General features: G+C 60.7%; 1 protein-coding gene across 1 annotated transcript in view; it reads right to left on the reverse strand.

Moving 5' to 3' along the window:
• LOC308630044 (maestro heat-like repeat family member 5) overlaps nt 1-13,481 on the reverse strand; it is a gene marked incomplete at both ends in the record, with an annotated part of 37,291 nt that overhangs the window by 7,068 nt on the left and 16,742 nt on the right. Inside the window, 8 exon segments of the mRNA XM_081258425.1 lie at nt 414-557; nt 1,244-1,358; nt 1,836-1,872; nt 1,875-1,972; nt 8,523-8,704; nt 10,024-10,139; nt 10,142-10,182; nt 11,766-11,853. Of these exon segments, the coding sequence (XP_081114551.1) occupies nt 414-557; nt 1,244-1,358; nt 1,836-1,872; nt 1,875-1,972; nt 8,523-8,704; nt 10,024-10,139; nt 10,142-10,182; nt 11,766-11,853 (821 nt within the window).

The following is a 13,481-nucleotide window of genomic DNA, read 5'->3' on the forward strand; positions in this document are numbered from 1 at the left end:
TCATTGTGGGATGTGGGTTGCACAGTGATGGGTGGAATCGGGAGGGAGTGAAGCTGAGTCTGCAATGACCGGGGGTACCCGCCCATAAGATTCTCAGGGGAGGCTCCTGTCTGCAGGCCAGCCTTGGGGTGCCACCTGGTGGGCTCCTTCTAGGTGTCTGGAGGTCTGCAGGAGCGTCCGCCTATCCCCGGGCATGGTGGAGACAGCGTCCTTCGGGAGTAGACACCGCACCCCTCCCGCGGCCCTGCCAAGAGGCCATCACCAGCGCCATTCTGCAAGTGAGGAAACCGAGCCCCAGAGAGGTGATTTTGTGTCCCTAGAGCCGGGATTCCAACCCAGTGGGCCTTGTCTGCACGCCACACACCTGGCCGCTCTGGGGGTTGCTCCAGCCACGGCTCCCCTCACCCTCTTACCTTCTCTGGGTGGAAGAGGATGTCTCCCAGGCCCTGCAGGCTCAGCACGCGGACCTCAGGGCTGGGGTCCCTGAGGCTTCGGGCCAGCATGGTCAGGGCGGCCTGTTTGGGGAGCACCTCCAGCAGGGCAGGGCTGTAGAGGAACTGGGTGGCCCCCGAGGCAGGCGGGTCAGTCCTGGCATCCTCTCCTAGGGGCCCTCATCTGTGTCTGGGAGCAGGGCTGTAGGATCAGGGCCTGGCAGGCAGTTTGGGGAGGGGGGCTGACCTGCTTTCTCCAGGTATCTTGGTTAATGAGTATTTGAAACCCATCTCCAAGCTGGTTCAATCCTTCAATGTATAGCTGGGGAGACTGAGGCCCAGAGGGGGAAAGGTCCTTGTCTGAGGTCACACAGCGAGGCTGGGAGCAACATACATCAACAGACTGGCTCGTGGGGCACTTGGGGACAAAGCCCCGTGGAGGGAGGCCCAGACATTCCTCTAGTGGGGTGGGGTGGGGTGGGGTGCGGAGAAGCACCAGGCTTTGATTGGGGTCTCTTTCTACTCTTTCATTGTCTTTTTGGCTTCACGGTCCCAGGGGTGGGACCTCAAGTCATCAGGGAGGGGGGTGGGTGAAAGACAGTCCCCCCAGGCTGCAGGCTGAGGGGGGCCTGGGAGGTGCGGACCCAGCCAGAAGCCCCCGACCGCGGGCCCCAAGGAGCTGGAAGCGGGAAGGAGGGGTGTGAGGGGTTTGTTGGGCAGGTGAGGTCCTGGTGTGGTTCTGGCGGCGGCTGAGGCAGCCGGACGAGGGGGCTCAGGCTGTCTCTGAGGGTCTCCCCTCGCCGCACCCAGGCCCCCGTGAGGATGATGATGGCTGCCTTCCTCCCCCGCTCCGCCTGGCTCCATAGGTTGGGTAGCAGCTGGGCGATCAGCGCCTTGACTTGCTTGCAGCGGTTCTGCACCATGGCCCTGGGCACAGGCGAAGGGCGGGGCAGGGCCTGGGCTTGCGGACACAGCCCCGTGTCCCCCTCCCCACACAACCCAACCCAGGGGCCAGGCGGCCAGAGGTGTTGCTGAGCCTGGGTGGGCACATCTCTCTTCGACCGTTTCCTGCTCCCTTTGCGCCCACTGGCCGCCCACTGGCTGCCCACTGGCTGCCAGGCCCGGGCTGAGCATGGGATGGACAGGGGAGCAGACTTGGCCCTTGTCCCCTAGGAGGCCTCAGGCCGTGGAAGGGGCCGGGGGAAGATGCCTGCATCCTAGGCTTCCAGGGTGTGCGCGTGAGATGGGGGTGGGGCACCAGTGCTTTCCATGCCCTGCGTGCACACGTGTGAGTCCGTGGGGCTGTGCTCGCAGGCAGGCCCTGAGGTACGGCAGTCCACAGCCTAGCCTCCTGGGCAGGGGCGACCCGGGCAGTCCCCTTCCCTGGCCCAGCCCCGCCCCCACCTGGCGAGGAGGCCCATGCCCTGCGGGTCGGTGTGGTGGTGGCGAAGAGGTCCCAGGCTCCCTGCAGCTCCAGGTGGGCGAAGTCCTGCCAGTGCCCGGTGGCGGACAGCAGGCTCTTCAGTGCATCCAGCGACGTGCTGCGGCAGAGCAGAGGGGTCCCCAGCCAGCCTTGCCCGTGGGGAGGGTGCCCAGCCGCCGCGGGTGGAAAGGTGCCTTGTGGTTCCCGTCTGCACTCAGGGCCCGGAAGCACTGGGGCCTCCCGGGGGCAGCTCGTTCCCAGCCTCCTTCAACAGAGATGTCGGGGCGCGGGATGGGTGCGGGCCCGGTGGCGGAGCAGGAGACTGGAGGGGGCCTCCTGGGAGGGGCGGGTCCAGGAGGAAGCTTGAGACAGTTTTGGCACGTGGTCAGTGTTAGGTGCCCACAGCTGGCTTTCCAGGGCTGGGGCTGAGGGGACAGGGCTGGAGAGAGAGAGCTAGGAGACACCGGGGACAGGTGGTTTCCCCAGTTGCAGGGTGGAGGGGGTCCCAGCGGAGCCTCGATGGACCCTGCCGTTTAAACGTGGAGCTGAGCATGCAGAGGGTCCTGGCAGGGGAGGAGGACAGCGGGGGTGTGTGTGTCACGGGGGCCCGGAGGAGGGTCCATCTGCAGCTCCTGAGGACGCGGGGAAACCAGGTCCACCGGCCGCGTGCTCGCGTGGACTCAAGAAAGAGAGCCGGACCCGGAGCGTGGCGGGACGAGGTGTGGGTCAGGGAGCACGCTGCCTGTGCCCCGTCCGGGTCACACAGCCTGGCCAGGGGCCGCAGAAGCGAAGCGCGGCTAGGCCGCGGGCTCCAGACCTGCACAGTGGTGTCGAGCCACGGGCTCTGGGCTGCCCCGGGCCCTGCAGGCTGCGCACGGGTGGAGGGCCCGGGAATAGCTCGGTGGCCCGTCTCCCTGCCTAGCCACCCCGCGCCTGGTGGTGTCACCTGGACGTGTGAGCGCCCCCAGAGTGAGGCTGTCAGCTTGGACCAGGCACAACTATCAGATTTGCAAAACCAAATGTGAAGGGATGAAATGCCACTCCGTGAAAGTCCCCAGTGGGGCCGACTCAAATGTCAGCTGGCTTGTCATCTCGCCCCCAAGCTGTGCCACTAAAAAGAGGCTGCGTTTTCCAGGTCACTGGTCTCAGCCAGAGTGATGCCGGTTTCAGGAGAAGGTGACTCTGGGCACACTGGCATTTTGTCTGCTCTGTGATGACTCTCGGAAGCTTCTGGTCCTGGGGCACGTTGGGCATCGCCTCTCACGGTCGCTGTGTCCCTGCACCACAGCAGGGCTTCTGGAAAGATGGCGTTTGGCTGATTTGGGCGTCCTGGGGACTCCCTTGCTGTCTCTTGGGGTGAACAGCATCACTTGTGGGGCCCTAAAGCCTAAGACCACCCCCAGCCCAGGACCCCGGGCAACGCACAGGGACCCTTGTTGCCTGAAATCCATGCAGCTCCTTGACCAACAGAAGACAGAGGCCCTCGGGTCCCAGCCCGGCCATGCAGGACTCCCCACCCTTCCTCCTGGGGTGAAGCCATGCTCTCCTTCAGCCTCCCCCCAGGGATGCCTGGGGCAGAGTGACTTTGAAGATGAGGGAGGGCTGGAGGGCAGGCTGCAGAGGTGCAGGGAGCCTGCGGGGTTCGCACAGAGCTAGGGCTTCTGGTGCATCAGTGCCACGGGACACGGACCGCTGTTGTCCCGGGGGGATGAGGGAATGGGCGCGGTCCTTTCCTTTCCTCTTGGTGTCCCCCCATCTGACGTGAGCTGCAGGAGGCGGATCTGTCTCCTCATCTTTGTACGCAGCCCCAGTGCCGACCGGATACTGCCATGTCCGCGGCACAGGGCCCCCTGTGGCTCCCCACTGCTCTGGGGCTGAGCCGTGGGGTCACCTCCTTCCTGTCCCTTCCTCTTTGGGGTCCCCCTGCCTGGAAGGCTCTCTGCCCTCCTTCCCCCACCCAGTGAGCTCTAACCATCATTCAGGTCTGTGCTCAGAGGCCGGGTCGTCGGGGAACCACAGGCAGGGGGCGCCCCCCAAGGTCATCCTTTGCAGAAGCTGTGCCTCTCCTTCAGGGCACTCTCCAGGGTGTGTCATGCATCACCGGGCTGTCACTTGACCCCATCTGCATTTCCATAGGGCTGAGCTCCTGAGTGCAGGGATAGCTCTCTGGTGACTGAGCTTGGTCCGTGACACAGCAAGCACCATCCGTATTCATTAAATAATAATAGCAGGACACACAGTACCCTTAGCAAGTATCGACCAAATAATAAATAATCCGTTAGTCCTTTCTCTCCTCTTTTCGACCAAGAGCTGCGGGGAGCACGAAGTGGAAGGGGGGGCCGAGGCTGAGGCCAGGGGCCGGGGAAGGAGGCAGGTCCGAGCAGGGCCGTGGGGACTCCAGACTTGGGCAGAACACCAGTCTTCCCGTCCGTCCCTTCCTGCTCAGGAACCCCTGCTCAACCCCTGGGAAGTCACAACCCCCATGGGTCCGAGGAATCAGGAGGTCATTGGGCCTGAGACCAGGGCACCCCAAGTGGGCAAATCAAACAGAAGACGTTTGGGCTGGGCTCGGCTCATGATCTAACCCTTAACTGAGGCCCCAAGTGTTGGTCACTTGCACAGGGTCACCCTAGCATAGAGGCTACCCAGTCCCCTGCGGCGCCTGACCCGCACAACACCTGGGGAGGGACCAACCCCATCGCACAGAAGAAGAAACCAAGACCATGAGATGGAGAGACCAGCTCAGAGTGTTCACAGTGGGGTTAGGAGGAGATCTTAGATCTCAGAGATATATCATTATTAACTGCTTATTTGTTCCTTGTCGACTGCCAAAACCCAGGACTACGAACAGTGTTTTAAATAAAAGAGCTTTAAATTAAACTTAAAGCTTTAAGTTGAAAAGAGGACTAATCAGGAAGTTAGAAACAAAAGGAAGCACCCCCGTGCCACAGTGAGAGATTACTGAACATTAATTTTTTTTTTTTTTTTTTTTTTGCGGTATGCGGGCCTCTCACTGTTGTGGCCTCTCCCACTGTGGAGCACAGGCTCCGGACGCGCAGGCTCCGGACGCGCAGGCTCCGGACGCGCAGGCTCAGCGGCCATGGCTCATGGGCCCAGCCGCTCCGCGGCATGTGGGATCCTCCCGGACCGGGGCACGAACCCATGTCCCCTGCATCGGCAGGCGGACTCTCAACCACTGCGCCACCAGGGAAGCCCTGAACATTAATTTTATGTGAGCTTCCTGGCAGCCAGGGCAAGAAGGAAAATATGTTGGATTATACCTATCAGTGGATGAAGGGAGTGTCTTTGAAATGAAGAGAAATGAGATGTCCCATTAGAGTTAAAGAGATTCAGCCCATAATGGATGAAACAAGAGGAATGAGAAGTCCTTTGTGGGGTAGGGTGGACATTGCCTTGAGGAGGACCTGGCTGAGAACCAACCAAAGCAGGAAATGTCTTTAAAAGAAAGGGGTTTTGTTCATCAGAGATGCAAAGGAAAGGGAGAGTCCCACAGACAGGGCCATCCACGCTTGCTCAACTTCCCTGGCAGGAAGCCCTGCCAAACCCTCACTTGTTGGTTCCAGGGGCTGGCACAGCTTAGCAGGACGTCAGGAACCTCAGAGGCCCAGGACTAGTCTGACACTGCCTTGAGCCTTGCGTGGCTGCCACAGGTGTCCCGTGCTACCCTCATGATGCCGGGGGCACCCACAAGACAGTGGGCCTCTCGGTAGTGAGTGCCCAGATCCCTCTTCGGCCCCCGTCCCGCTTGATGGTACCACAAATCCACCTAGTGTCAGACTTGGGACCACAGTGATGCGCCTGGATGGTGCTGCCCTCTGAGGCCCAGGAGCGGCTGCTGACCTCTTCATTGTCCTTGATGGCTGGCGGACATCACTGCTGATTGGCCTGCTGTGCTCTTGGGCCCCTTGGGGTGGTATCAGCATCGCAGTTGTCCTCTGGGCAAGGGGCCCAGGTCCCATCCCAGCTCCAGGGAAGGTGTGGGAGACAGACCTGGTCAGTCAGAGACCCACATGCCCCTGTGGCCAAGGCAGTTGGTTCGGGGTGGGCCTGTGAACTAAGCTGGGCCAATTAGAGCCAGTGGACATGCCCAGGATGGGAGTCTGTCCTGTGGTTGCTGGGGCCCCGCCCTTCTCTTCCGGGAGGACCTGCCCAGAGAAAAGCCAGGACCTGCGAGGTGGGAGAGGGGAGGGCTGAGGCTGCTGGAGCATCTTGACACAACTGAGCCTGAGCAGAAGGCCCCCTGGTGCTCCCAGTGACCTCACCGGGAGCCATCTTGCTCAGTGGGGGAGCCCTGTGTGAGACAGACATATGTCTCTGCTCCCTGGAGCCCCCATTATATGGGGCACAGATGACAGCTGTAGCTGGGATGGGCTGGGGGAGAACACAGCAGGGAGGGAGGAGGACTGCTAGCCCACAGGAGGTGAGGCTACGGGGGGGAAGAGCATCCCAGGAAGAGGGCGCAGCAGCTGCAAAGGTCCTGAGGCAGGAGTGTGCTGGGTTTGAGAAACGGCAGGAAGATGCTGAGGCTGGAGCAGAGGGTGTGCATGGATAGTGGGGGCTTGTGGCAGGAACTGAGGTCCTGGAGGAGACAGGCACCCAGATGAGGAAGGACCAGTGGGCCACCGGAAGGGTTGGGCCCTTCTCAGAGTGAAAGAGGGAGGAAGCAGGGAGGGTTCTGAGCACAGGCGAGGCCTGACCTGACTTAGGGGTGGAGGGCAGTGGGGGGGTGGTAAGGGGGAGAAGGGGAGGCTGGACCTCATGGGGCGGGGGAGGGAAGCTGATGGACCAGGCAGTTCATCGTAGCTTTCTCCTAACCCTCCTGTTTCTGGGAGGAGAACGTTTTAATAGCTTATTAGGGCAGATTCATGCATTTTGCTTGGTTGATTTGAATAAAAAAGGAACTTGGTGCACATTCGAATTCAGAAGCAATATGAGAGGAGTGACAGTTTTTTTCAGTGAGTGTCTTGGGGAGAGCTGTTAAAACTGACAGCTTGTGTGAAGCTCATCATAATACCAACAAATGGAAGGAGGTCGCCCGAGGCTTTTAAAGACTCGCTTAATGGATTTCTCAAGATATGCCCCAGTGCAGAGGGAAGGCAAGCCTGCCAACCCCGGCTACGACCCTCCCACATGGGTCCAGTCCACACTGGTCAGGAGTGGGAGGGGGGGAGGCTGACAACTGTCCACCGCATCAGAGCGAAAACGTGCCAGGGTCCCGCGCCCTGTGCAAGGGAACCCGGAGGGCGTCTGCCTGCAGGGGCCGAGTGGTGGCTGGGCAGGCACCTCTGCCGTTCTATGGGCTCTAGTTCAGCAATGCACGGACATTCTGTGTGGCTCAGAGGAAGCCTCTGACCCTCTCTGAATCTCAGTTTCCTCATCCATCAAAGGGGGAAGACAACATTCGTCTCGCAGAATCCCTGGAAGGACCACACTTGGGTAAGATGTGGTGTCCCATGTGGGCACCTGGAGTCCCCGTGTGTCAGCTGTCATGGGGTGTCTCTGCTGCCAGGCACCTATGGTCACAAGGAAGCGTGACACACGCCCACCCTCTGCGCTGACTGCTGTGCTGGCCACAGCTGGTGTTTGGAATCATGTCTGTTGGGGATTCAACTGTGTCCCCAGAAGCTGTCGAAGTCCTAACCCCGGGTACCTGAGAATGTGACCTCATTTGGAAGCTAGGTCTTTACAGGTGGAATCAAGTGAAGACAAGGTCATTAGGGTGGCCTTAATTCATCATGACTGGTGTCCTTATAAGAAGAGGGAGGGACTTCCCCCGTGGCGCAGTGGTTAAGAATCCGCCTGCCGGGCCTTCCCTGGTGGCACAGTGGTTGAGAGTCTGCCTGCCGATGCAGGGGACATGGGTTCGTGCCCCGGTCCGGGAAAATCCCACACGCCGCGGAGCGGCTGGGCCCGTGAGCCGTGGCCGCTGGGCCTGCGCGTCTGGAGCCTGTGCTCCGCAACGGCAGAGGCCACAGCGGTGAGAGGCCCGCGTACCGCAAAAAAAAAAAAAAAAAAAAAGAATCCGCCTGCAAAGGCAGGGGACACGGGTTTGAGCCCTGGTCTGGGAAGATCCCACATGCCACGGAGCAACTAAGCCCGTGCGCCACAACTACTGAGCCTGCGCTCTAGCGCCGGCGAGCCACAACTACTGAGCCCGCGAGCCACAACTACTGAAGCCCATGTGCCTAGAGCCCGTGCTCCGCAACAAGGGAAGCCACTGCAATGAGAAGCCCGTGCACCACAACCAAGAGTAGCCCCCGCTTGCCGCAACTACGGAAAGCCCGCGCACAGCAACAAAGACACAACACAGCCAAAAAAAAAAACAAAGAGCACTTGTATACAACACACTGCTCACTCTTAAAAAAAAAAAAAAGAAGAGGGAAATTTAGACACAGAAACACACAGTGAAGACGGAGGCAGAAATGAGAGTGATGCATCTACAAGCCAAGGAACACCAAGGAGGCAGGAAGGACCCTCCCCTGCAGGTTTCAGAGGAGCACGGCCCTGCCAACCCTGGATTTCAGACCCCCGGGCTCCGGCACTGCGCAAGAATAAAGGCCTGCTGCTCTAAGCTGCCCGGTGTGGAACTCTGTCACTCAGCCCTGGGAGGCCAGTACACCGTCTCTGCCCAGGGGTCTGGGCCTTACCTCTGGGTGCTGCGCACGGCTGCCTCCTGGGCCTCCTGGCCGGGCTGGGGCTCCTTGGGCAGGTTCAGCTCCAAAATGTAGTGCATCTGGGTGAGGAGGGCCAGGAAGAGTTTGGGGTAAGCCTCCTGCACGGCCTTCTTGAACTCTCGGGCGAACTGCAGCTCGTGCAGCGTGTTCATGGCCTGTCGGGGCAGCAGGGGACACTCAAGGGGTCTGGGGTCCAGGCCTGCGGATTAACCTTCTGACAAAACCCACGTCCAACCTCGCCTCCCTGTGCCTGCCCACAGCCTCCAGGACCACAGCCAAGTCCTTGCCCGAGACGTCCCTCCCTCAGGGCCCGGCTCTCTCTCTGGACCCTCCATGCCTCCCCTCTCCCGCTGCCCTCCCTGCAGGCCTGGGTCCTCCATCCCACAAGCCCCGTCCACTCTGCCCTCTGCGCTGCCACTGCCTCGTGTCAGGCCCCTCAGCCCCATGGGCTTTGCTTCTCACAGTATCCCCAGCACAGAGGCTGGCACACAACAGGTGCCCATGAACGAATGTTGAGGGGACACGTGGCCCAGAAGGCAGAGCTACCAGACAGCAGCCCCGGGGTCTCCCGTGCCCAGAGGGGCATTTGGTCCAGAATGTTCTCAGGGTCAGGGGCCAGCACTGCGGAGCCACGACAAGGGGAAGGCAGGGGCTTGGGGCGCGGCGGGACCCAGGGAAGGCCACCCTGCTGACCCCACGCTGAGTGTGGTCTCCTACAGGGAGGGCCCGGGGGCTGGGGGCATCAAGGAGCAGGGCTGACGGTCGGCCAGGCCCGGAGACAGGGTGGGGCTTCCTGCCGCCACCGGGTTCAGCTGTCACACCCCTCTGCTGGGGGCGGCCGCTTGTCCAGGGTGCTCTGAGTGGCGGGGGACGGCTGCATGCTCACTGCTCAGGGGGCTTTTGGGGTGGAGGTGGGTTCTTAGCCTGGAATAAAACAGGGCTGGGGCACAGCTGCCGCCCCTTCAGAGTGCAGCCCAGGGGCAGGTGTGGCGAGTTAGCAAGTGAGCTCCCTGTTCCTGGGGCTGTGCAAGCAGGGCCTGGGCTTGTGCAGAAAGCTGCGGGGTGGGCGGTAGCGGGGGTTCCTACAGGAGGGTGGGAGCTACCAGAGGCAGCCTCTAAGATTCCTCCAGAATGGACAACCTCCAGAACCCAAGTATGGGGGCAGGGGTTCATGGATCTCTCCACGCCCTTTCTCGTGCCTGAACCTGGTGGGCGTGGTCCAGAGCCCTCGACCAGGAAGTAGGGAGCCGGGCCTGGACCCAGGGCCTGTGTGGTCAGTCCCCGGCTGGGCAACCTCGGAGGACCCCTCTGCCAGGCCAGGCTGGGCAGGGTGGGTTTCTTCTGAAGCCTGGATATGGGGCTCCCCGTCCGCCGGGACTGGGCACACGGTGGGTGCCCCACGCCCATGTCTGGCTGAACGCACACAAGAAGGCAGCTGGGGACAGCGTCTGAGGGTGTTGGCAGAGAGACTCACGGCCATGGAGCGCAGGTAGGCCTTCTCCGTGGGCCGGGGGCTGCCGTCACTGGTCCTGGTGGGTAGGGGCCGCTCCAGCACCCAGGCTAGCAGCTTGGCCAGCACCAGGCAGCTCACGGCCGCTCGGCCCCCAGGGCTCTCCACAGCTGGAAGGTATGGCTGTGGGCAAAGGGTGGCCGTGAGGGCAGCGCTGAAACTCTGGCCTGGCCAGGCTGGGTCACAGCAGCGGGCCGCCATGCCCAGGGCCTCAGGGGTCTGGAGTGGAGGCCAGGGGAGGAGGCCAGGCTGGGTCCTGAGCTGAACCCTGGCAGGACAGGTGGGTGAGGGGTGGATAAGAGCATATTGAGGTGGGGGAGGGGCACGAGGGGCGGGGCCTGGACAGCAGTGTGGCCCGGGGGATGCGGCAGCGGTTGGGCCAGCGGCCCCGGTCCGTGTTTCTGGGTGTCCCCTCTATCAGGCCCCTCTTACCCCAGCTGCAGACTCTGTCTGTCACCCTCCATGGCTCCCAAGTACTGTCAGGGCAAGTCCAGCTGGTGCCCAAAGCCATCGCCCTCTGCCCCTGCCCTCTGACCTCCAGGGCCCCGCCTGCCTTCCCTCTGACCTCCAGGGCCCGCCTGCCTTCCCTCCTCTCCTGCCTCTGGCCTCCTCACCTGGCCTATTCCCGCTCAGCTTTTAGGGCTCGCCCTACAGTCACTTCCTCCTGGAAGCCTGCCGTGGCTGCTTCCTCCTAAGCCTGGGTTTGCTGGGGTCCAGCTCCCCTGGCACCAACCTGGGTCAACTTAGGGGCCATCACTGGTGTGTGCAGAGCTTTTCAGTGTCCTTGTGCCCATTTTGCACATGAGGAAACTGAGGACTGGAGACAGGATGTGCTCTGATCAGGGCCCTGCCTCGTAACGGGGAGATGGTGCAGGAGGTCAGGCCTGCCTAGTCCCATGGCCTTTCTGCCTGGTTCGGGGGGGAAGCATGGCCCTGCAAGGCTGGGCGAGGCAGGGGGCACCAGGGCTCTCCAGTGTCAGGGGCCATGACGGCCCTCTTGTTTTCTGTGCTAGGTGTCTTTGGGCCTGAGTGCTGGATGGAACGGGCTGGAGGGGCAGGAGGGACCCTGGAATGATGGGGTGTGGGTGGGGAGGGCATAGTTGGGGGGTTTGATGAGCTGCAACCCCCAGCTTTCAGAGATATCCCAGGAGGGCTGCCCTTGAGCGCTGGGGAGGCCACCCCAGTCCCATCTGACCCTGGCTGAGTGGGCTCAGAGGACTCTGGGAGATTCCAGACTGAGGTCACCGCCCACCTAGAAGGAGTGGCGCCTTTGCAGTGAGAAGGGCCTGGACTCAAATCCATGCTCTGCCCCGTGCTGGCTGGGTGACCTTGGCCAAGTCACTTCACCTCTCAAGGGCAAAGCTGCCTCAAGGGGCTTAGGTGAGATGGCTCCCCAGGGGCGAGGGTGCACAGAGGGCCGAGGCTTCTATTCTACTCCCTGTGGGTGTCGGCACCTCTGTGCTGGGCACCGTCACGGTCAGGCAACGTCCCAGGGTACTGAGCAGAGACAGAACCAGTAAGAATCCTGGGCGTGACCCCCCTAGGGTTTGACTTCGGCAGTAAACAACGGTGCGTCAGACCCTACCCCATGTGCGTAAAGCAGGGCGGGAGGGGGCACGGCAGGAGGGGGCACGGCAGGAGGACACACCTGGGTGTCCTCCATTGTAAGCAGGGCAGTCGGGAGGCCTCCACTAAGAAGGGGGTGCCTGCGGAGACCTGAGGGCATTGGGAGAGGCTGCAGCTCTGAGACGGTGGCCTGCGTGGTGTGTTCAGGGCCCGTGTGGGCGGCGTGGCCTGAGCAGTGGAGGGCAGGAGGACAGTGAGGTCGTGGGGCAACGTCACGACTTGTTGGGTGCCGTAAAGGTTCTGGCTTTGACTTTGAATGACGTGGGGGCCGCTGGAATGTTTGGAGTGGAGAAGATACATGATCCGACCTAGTTTTAAAGGACCACTCTGGCTGCTGGGACGGAGGGGCTGGAAACGGGCCAGGACGCGCAGAGAGAGCTCGTTATGTCCTAACTAGGGTGGTGGTGTCGGCGGCTGGGGGAGATGGAGGCAGGTGGACCGCAGGGCTTCCCAGAGGATGGGCTGTGGGGTGGAGAAGAGAGCCAAGGCGACACTGAGAGCTTTGGCCTGAAGCTGGAGGATGAATCGCCACGTCTGACACAGGAGCTGGCAAGACGAACAGGTGCAGGGCAGGGTCAGGGGGTGGCCTGGACGTGGCAAGTGGACGCCCATTAGACATCCCCGTGCATCTGGCCAGGGTGAACACTCGGGAGGCGCCTGGGCTTAGGTGATACTTAAACCAGGGGGACGGAAGTGGCCACCAGGGCAGGGAGTGTAAGTGAAGATGGGGCCTGAGGCTCAGCCCTGTGGCCCCTGCGTTAAGAAGCCAGGGGTACAGGAGGAAGCAGCCAGGAGGCTGCACAGGAGCGGCTGGGCTGGGGGGGGAGGAGCCAGGCGAGGGTGGGCTCCGGGAGCCAAGTCAGGAAAGTGTTCCCAGCCCAGAAATAAGCCCACGCAGACGTGGTCAATTGATTTACAACAAAGGATCCAAGAACATGCAATGGGGAAAGGACAGTCTCTTCAACAAATGGCGCTGGGAAAACTGGGCAGCCACGTACGAAAGAATGCAACTGGACCTCTATCTTACAGCACACACAAAAATTAACTCGAAATGGATTGAAGACTTGAATATAAGACCTGAAACCATAAAACTCCTAGAAGAAAACCTATAGGTGGTAAGCTCCATGACGTCAGTCTTGGCAATCATTTTTTGGGTCTGACACCAAAAGCAAAGGCAGCAAAAGCAAAAATCAACAAGCGGGACAACATCAAACTAAAAAGCTTCTGCACAGCAAAGGAAACCATCTACAAAATGAAAAGGCGACCTAGTGAGTAGGAGAGAATATTTGCAAATCATATTTATGAAAAGGGGTTAATATTCAAAATACTTGAAACACACACACAACTCAATAGCAGAAACAAACAAACAAAAACTCGCCACACAATCCGATTAAAAAATGGGCAGAGGATCTGAACAGACATTTTTCTTTCTTTTTTTTTTTTTGCGGTACGCGGGCCTCTCACTGTTGTGGTCTCTCCCGTTGCGGAGCAGACGCGCAGGCTCAGCGGCCATGGCTCACGGGTCCAGCCGCTCCGCGGCACGTGGGATCTTCCCGGACCGGAGCACGAACCTGTGTCCCCTGCATCGGCAAGCGAACTCTCAACCATTGTGCCACCAGGGAAGCCCTGAATAGACATTTTTTTAAGGAAGACATACAGATGGCCAACAGGTACGTGAAATGGTGCTCAGCATCGCTCACCATCAGGAAAATGCAAATCAAAACCACAATGAGGTATCATCTCACACCTGTTATCAAAACGACAAGAACTAACAAGTGTTGAGAAGGACGTGGAGA

Source organism: Mesoplodon bidens (assembly GCF_964165515.1).
Source record: "Mesoplodon bidens genome assembly, chromosome: 16".
Taxonomy (NCBI): domain Eukaryota; kingdom Metazoa; phylum Chordata; class Mammalia; order Artiodactyla; family Ziphiidae; genus Mesoplodon; species Mesoplodon bidens.